Consider the following 7,660-nt stretch of genomic DNA (forward strand, 5'->3'; position numbering starts at 1 on the left):
GCCACAAATTCTCCTAAATCACTCGTACGCACAACTTAAGAACAAATCTGTGCGTACGAACGGTTCTTGCATGAGGCCCATTATTTTCGAAAACTGATCAGGGAATAATGAAGGTGACCTGATGAAAGCGAGGCGACATTGAAGCAGAAATCCACCACATTTATCCAAATCTCCCTCAAAAAATTCTGCAGGGCGAAAATCCGGTTCTCGAGTTATAGACCCAGCAGGAACAGTCACCGGAGTCTGAATGGGAGGTGGTGGGGGCAAAACAGATTTGAGTTTATCATCCATTAAAGCAATCTTCCCATTTAATTTGTCCAAAACATTACAGAAAACCTGTTGTTGTTGTAGTATCTGTTGGAAATAAATTTCATGATTATCAATTCTCTTATTTTGTGCTTGTAAAATGGCTGAGGTTTGGTTAGACTCAGCTCCACGCGCTGACTGGATTGTTGGCTGATGCATACTGACATAAACTCAGAATAGTCAGGCAATGAGTGGAACTGGTTAACCAAAACACAGGAGGCAGATGAAAAAGGTAAGTGATTTTATTTACAAGTACTGGGAAAAAATGTACAAGTCTGGATCTGAAAAATGGGGAAGAGTCCAGGTGAGTCTTCTTCAATGAGGACAGGGTCATGAATGATAAATATCTTTATGTAACGAAAATCCTTTCTTACAGGTTCTAGAAGAATGAGTTGGCTTTGAGGTGAGCTTTCCTTTGAGAGGTTCAAAAGTTTCTTCAGGCAGAGTGGCATAAACAATCCTCCTTGGTTCCTTTAGATCAGTGTTTCCCAAAGTTGGGGTCAGGACCCAAAGTGGGGTCCCAAAACATCAAGGTGGGGTCCTGAAAATATTTTCTGAATTAATGACATTCTTGCCTTTGTTGTTACAAAGGAGTGAGGTTAGTGTATTTAAAATGGATAAATGTAGTATAAAATATTGTTACTATGTCTATGTTTAGTTGACCTGATACAAATGTTTATCATCCAAAAATATCTGGGGGCACAGGTCTCTGCTACTGTTATTTTGTGGGTCAAAAGCTAAAAAGTTTGGGAACCACTGCACTTTGGTTCCCAAAGTTGGGCTTGGGACCCAATTATGGGTAATGAAGCACCTTGGATAATGTCCGGAAATCAATTTAAAGGGTAATAAAATAAATGCTGCTGTAATGTTTTTCCTATAATTATTACAAAAACACAAAATAAGTAAAAATAAGTATTTATATTTGTGCACAAACTGTTTAGATTGTCAAAAAGCCTGTGTTTTTAGGGTTATAAATGGAGTTTGTGTACTCAGACCAGTAATATTTGGGGTCACAAGTTTTTGCCATGRATATTTTGTGGGTCAGAAGATAAAAAGTTTGGGAACCACTGCTTTAGATGGTTTCCTGGGCAAACCAAAAACTCCAGACGATTCAATGACAGAGGTCTCCTTAAAGAGCAAAAAACATTCAGGTTAGCAAAGATAACTTTTAAACTTTCAATAACTATAGTGGCTTGAGCACTACCAAAACGGTGTTATGCATCAAGCGAGGACTTGTCCGTCTGGAGTCACTTTTAAAGCCCAGGCTGTCATCAGGCAGATTGCACGCAGGTAGTGCAATTAGGAGCAGGAACCAAGCAGAAAGTGAACAGCAAAAACCTCCAATCATCACACTCTCGTGGAAAGTTGTCACACTGCTAAAATAAAAACGCAGGTAGTCTGTGATAACTATTTTGGAAACTCACACACAAAAATTTTGTAACAGCACTTTCTAGGAGAAAAGATTTAGCAACTGTGACAACCAACCTGTGTGACAACCAACCCCGTTCTCCCCTAAGGTCAGTTTACTTAAAATGGACAAAAATAGCATGATAAATAATGTTACTATGCTCTTATTTTTTTTTTGATGTGAAAACAATGTTTATGATCCATCAACAGTTGGGAGCTCGGATCTCTGCTGCTGGTATTTTGAGGGTCAAATGCTGAAAAGTTTGGGAACCACTGCTGTAAAGGATTAGTAACTACCACAACAATGTTCAGCTCAGTACCTGTAGAACTGAAAGAATCATATCATAGATACATGTATATCATAGATACATGTTTTCAGAAAGTCAGCTGGCTGTGGAACCATGCTGAGTTTGGCTCCAAAAGTTAATCAGTTGTAGATAAACTTCTAGGCATTATCTCCAGATTTGTTTTTGTTAAAATCTGTGTTTTGTAGATGTTTATTGAACGGACAAATATAAATTTAAATGTGAATTCACTTCATTGTGTTTATTCTGTGTATGTTTTAGAGTCCAAGTTATAAACTCCAGTGAAATCAATGTGTGTAGACATATACAGGTAATTTATTTTACTGTACAACTAAATAATTGATATTATTCACGAAAACACATTTAAAACAACAACCTGATCCTACATTCTGTTAAACTTTTACTGAAGCCTTTCTGTGAACATTAACCTGACCTCATGATCCACAGCTGAATTAATGGATCTGCTCTCTGTTTGAAGTCATTCTAACAAACCTGCAGAGTTTCTGTCCTCGTGCTGGTCTCCTGTCTTTGTGTTTCTTGGCTCGTCGGGGTGTTGCTGTCTCCTTGTCCTTGTTGAGTGTCCCTCACAGCTCGTCCTGACTGCAGGATAAAGGAGACAACTTCTGATTAAGAACACTGAAGCGGCATGCGCCCAGCTTCAGTTAGACTCCTATCCTGTCAGCTGCATCTTTAACACGTGCCAAAACTTTCAGATGTCTGCCTACAGTGGTCGGCAGCACTAATCTAAAAATTAGTTCCACTAGCCCTAAAACACTAACTCAAATATTTAGGTCCCCTAATTCTAAAGCACTAAAATAACCCAGTCAACCCATGAACATTCTTCAACAGACAACATGAGTCACATATTGCCATGTTGCTCTCTTAAGACTTATTATTGACATTACACAGCTGCATTAAAGTTCACATATTGTTAATATGACACATCGTGGACAAGTGACACACATATGAACAAAATGTGTGACAGATTTCACCGTTAACATTAACATTGATCAATGACATTTACAGACCTCAGTTAGTGCTTCTAAATTTAGCCTATAAATTTAGCAAGGGCTAATCCACTAAAATATTTTAATTAGCAAAAGCCCTAAAGCACTAATCAGGAAATTAGTTCCCCTATTAGTGCTTTAGTGCTTTAGGGCAGTGTTTCCCAAAGTTGGGGTCGGGACCCAAAGTGGGGTCCCGAAACATCAAGGTGGGGTCCTGAAAATATTTTCTGAATTAATGACATTTTTGTCTTAGTTGTTACAAAGGAGTGAGGTTAGTGTATTTAAAATGGATAAATGTAGTATAAAAACATTATTACTATGTCCATGTTTTGTTGACTTGATATAAATGTTTATCATCCAAAAATAGTTGGGGTCACAGGTCTCTGCTGCTGTTTTGTACGTTTTTGTGGGTCAAAAGCTGAAAAGTTTGGGAACCACTGCACTTTGGTTCCCAAAGTTGGGTTTGGGACCCAATTATGAGTCATGAAGCACCTTGGATAATCTCCAGAAATCAATTTAAAGGGAAATAAAATAATTGCTGATGTAATATTTTCCCTATAATTATTACAAAAACACAAAAAAGTATAAATAAGTATTTATATTTGTGTATAAGCTGTTTAGATTGTAAAAAAAAAGCCTGTGTTTTTAGGGTTATTAACGAAGTTTATGTACTCAGACCAGTAATATTTGGGGTCACAAGTTTTTGCCATGAATATTTTGTGGGTCAGAAGATAAAAAGTTTGGGAACCACTGCTTTAGGGGAACTGTGCCCACCATTGTCTGCCTGTATACTGACCATCAGAAATCTATTCATTTCACAAAAAATCCACACAACTTTAACCTGACACTAACTTAATTTACAACCAAAGGACCTCAAACTGAAATATACGCATTTCACAAACAACAAAAATGTCATTCTTTACCTTTCTGTGGGATGGAGGTGGGTGGGTATATGGATGAAACACACACCATAGGATCTTCTTTTACAAACTTTACTTGGCTCCTGTAGTGTGTCACTTCACAATCACAGCTGATGATTATGTTGCATGAGTGCCTTACAACTAGTATTACTGAATCAGATCTTAAGGTAGACATCATCTGGGCTAAAAAAAAACATAAATTATAGGGCAAATAAAGTTTGTTTGTCAGGCATATAGTTCAGTTCTATACCATAGTAAATTCAGTTGTCATTAAAATGCTGTTTATACAGTGGAGGAAATAATTATTTGACCCTTTGCTGATTTGGCAAGTTTGCCCCACTTACAAAGACATCAGTCTATAATTTTAAGGGTAGATTAATTTTAACAGTGAGAAATAGAATATAAAAAATCCGGAAAGTCACATTGTATAAATTATACTGTATAAATTTATTTGCACTTAGCACAGAGAAATAAGACTTGCAATTTCAAAGCATCATATGGTTTTATTGATAATTAATTAAACCCTCGTTTTTCCAGGGTGGATTAATTGTGTAGTATACAGCTGATTTTTAAAACAAAAAATGAATTTATTGTGGATTGTCTCTCCTTGACACATAGGAGTTATAAAAACAAACTGAAATATATCCATATATTCACCTTAAATATTTTAATAAGTGAAGCTGAAAGTCTTCCTGATTTTATAACTGGGTTGAAATCTGCAGCTGCTTTCATGGACAAAATGCTTTCTGGAGAAAAGTTTGATGGTCAGTTGAGACAAAGATTGAGCTGTTTTGGCCACAATGACAAAAAGGTGAAGTAAAAGCAGTGGTAGCATCATGCTGTGAGGCTAGTGGACTGCACAAAATGATGTAGAAATAAAAAGTTGTACTTACAATTTTTTTCCACTTAATCTCAAATCAACAAGTAACACAGTGATCCCAGACACTCATCTGTTTTCTGACTGAATAAATCAGGTTGACATGAAGCTTGTGGATTCACAAAAACCTGAACTCAGTCCCACTGAACTTTGGAACAATGCTTAAAAGCTGAGTTTGTGTTTGGAAACCAACAAATTAAAATAAACCTTTTTTTAGGCCTCAGGCTTTATTTGTACCAATTAGTTGGTCAAACATCCAGAATTGTCAGATGAATGTTAATGGATACAGACATTGAATAACTTGTAAATGTTTTAACTGATAATGATAGTCAGTTTTATGGTTGTATTTTTTATGGTAAGGTATTTTACCAATGGTCTAAATAATGTTTGTTTGTTGTTGACATTCTTGACCAGACATCTTTTGAAAGAGATTTTTAATTGGGATTTACATGGTTTAATAAAGAGTTAAATAAAGATATCAAAAGCTGCTGGCGTGTACGTACAAATCTGACCCTGTGTGAACAGGACAAAATGTACAGTTTCCTAAATTCAAATATGCACAGCTAGCTCTACTTGTATAAACATTTCAACCTGAAAAAACAAGTTCAAGTAAAGCAACATTCCATCTCGTGCTCTCCGATCTCAGGGCACTGGTCTGTTTGGTAATCCCTAAGGTCAGGCGTAAAACTATTGGAGGTCGTGCTTTTTTCTTTCGTGCCCCTTCACTGTGGAATGATCTCCCTCAAGACATCAGGCTGGCCAGCTCAGAGGAAGTTTTTAAAGCTAAGCTAAAACCCACCTGTACACTCTGTCTTATATGTCTTAAATTTTACATTTTTTAAATCTTTTTTTCCCACTGTTGTACTTGTTCATACAACCCCTTTTATATTGATTTTTACCTTTTTTAACTGTTCAGCACTTTGTTGAAAGTGCTTTATAAAGTTATTATTATTATTATTATTTAAAAGTAATGAGAAATTCAGGTTTGTGATGAGTTCTTTTTAACTGTCTGACTGCAGCTGTGTGATGGCAGAGTACAAACCACAGCAAAGAACAATCTGTACTTTGTAGACAAACATTATCACAATGTGTGCTTTGGTTTCACACTCTTCCAGCTCAGCTGGTGTCGGTTGCTGTATTTGAAATCATGAATTGCGTCTCTCTGTACGAAGCTTTGTGCTGATGTGCTTTCAAAGCATTCTCATACTGTTTCTGATTCTACATGTATTTGACTAAAACATTAAAAAGTAAAGTAAGACAATTTGGACTGAATGTAAAATAATGATTTCATTGTTTGGTCCATAGAAAATGTGTCTTTAAAATTGGTTATTTATAAAAATTGAGTTTACAGTCACTTATCAGTATATGCTTATCATAAGAATTAAATCAGTTTAACTTCATCAATTATCAGTCATCTTGATAATTAAAGCTGGGACAGTAAGGTTGCACCAGGTTTTGTGCCGCCGTACAAATTCTCCCTCAGAAAGACCAACATCTTTTTCCAAGAGTCCTCCTGAGCTCGAGAATGTTCCAGAGTCTGTCCCCCCCACAACACCATTGCTGCAAACGACAAAAACAGATTCTGAGATCAAGACAAGCTGACTTTACAAGCTACCAGGTGACCGCTTTCTAACCTGAAAGTGAACTTACATTTTTGATGAGTTGTGAGATCTTTAAAAAGACTAGCTCGGGCATGTGGCGAGTATGGTGGTTCAATCAGGTGACCTGTGTTTGGGTAGGACAGGAGAGTCAGCAGGTGGCTGTTCCCCGCTCGCTCCATCATCTCCTTTATCTGGAAAACAAAGACTTTCAAGTCAGGTGGATTAACAACAAGACAGTTTAGGTTTTGTCTCATCAGCTTCAACCTAAAACAGAAACAAACTACAAAACGTTTTAGCATTGAGAGCATAATTCAACATTCTGGGTGTTACCTTGTTCTGTGTTTCTGCACATCCCTCCTAAATCGTATAAGAGCTTTGCTTGAGCATCTTTTGTCTTGTGCTCTGTCTCCCTTTTGTATCCTTAGTCATTTCACATCTTTTCCTCAGTCAACTCCACTTTCCAATCTATCACATGCACCTGTCAGTTGTTAGTATTCAGTCCGGTTACCAGGTGTTTCTCATCTTCTCCCTCCCTCAGCTTGTATTTATCCAGCCTCTTGTCTTCACTTCCTCGTCCATCCATTGTTTGGTCACCCTGGCTTCCTCCTCCCCATTTTTGTTAGTTGCTGTCACATTGGCTTTTTGTATTAATAAACTTTATTTACTTTTGAGTTCTTGAGTCGTGTCTGCATCACAGGTTCTACCTCGCCACCAGACCATGTCATGCTTTGGATATGGTCCAGATTTCAGTTTGTATTTATGATGATTAGAATCAGCTGATGGTACAGGTCTGTTTTGGAGACAAATACTATAAGGCTTTGACCACACATGAACAGTTTTTTTATTTGTTGTTCTGTGTAAACACAACACCACACGAAAACAGGAAGCTCATCAGTGTAGTGTGAACCACTGTGACCTGACATGACCTTATGACCATCAGCGTCTCATAACTGAACTTCGTCCGTCCGTCCGTTTTCTGCTGCTTATCCGGAGTCGGGTCACGGGGGCAGAAGCTTAAGCAGAGAGACCCAGACTTCCCTCTCCCCAGCCACTTGGGCCAGCTCATCCGGGGGAATCCCAAGGTGTTCCCAGGCCAGCCGAGAAACATAGACCCTCCAGCATGTCCTGTGTCTTCTTCTGGGCCTCCTCCCAGTGGGACATGCCTGGAACACCTCACCAGGGAGGCGTCCAGGAGGCATCCTAACCAGATGCCCGAGTCACCTCAACTGGCTCCTCT

The 7,660-nt window shown here is 38.0% G+C and overlaps 1 protein-coding gene across 1 annotated transcript in view; it reads right to left on the reverse strand.

Annotated features, from left to right (window-relative positions):
• Nucleotides 1–5,241: 5,241 nt before the first annotated feature.
• Nucleotides 5,242–7,660, reverse strand: part of LOC106533662 (acyl-coenzyme A thioesterase 4) — a gene marked incomplete in the record, with an annotated part of 35,781 nt that continues 33,362 nt past the window's right edge. Inside the window, 2 exon segments of the mRNA XM_014030068.1 lie at nt 5,242–6,382; nt 6,473–6,614. Coding sequence (XP_013885522.1) covers nt 6,246–6,382; nt 6,473–6,614 — 279 coding nt within the window.

This window comes from Austrofundulus limnaeus, unplaced genomic scaffold, assembly GCF_001266775.1.
Source record: "Austrofundulus limnaeus strain Quisiro unplaced genomic scaffold, Austrofundulus_limnaeus-1.0 Scaffold995, whole genome shotgun sequence".
Lineage (NCBI taxonomy): Eukaryota > Metazoa > Chordata > Actinopteri > Cyprinodontiformes > Rivulidae > Austrofundulus > Austrofundulus limnaeus.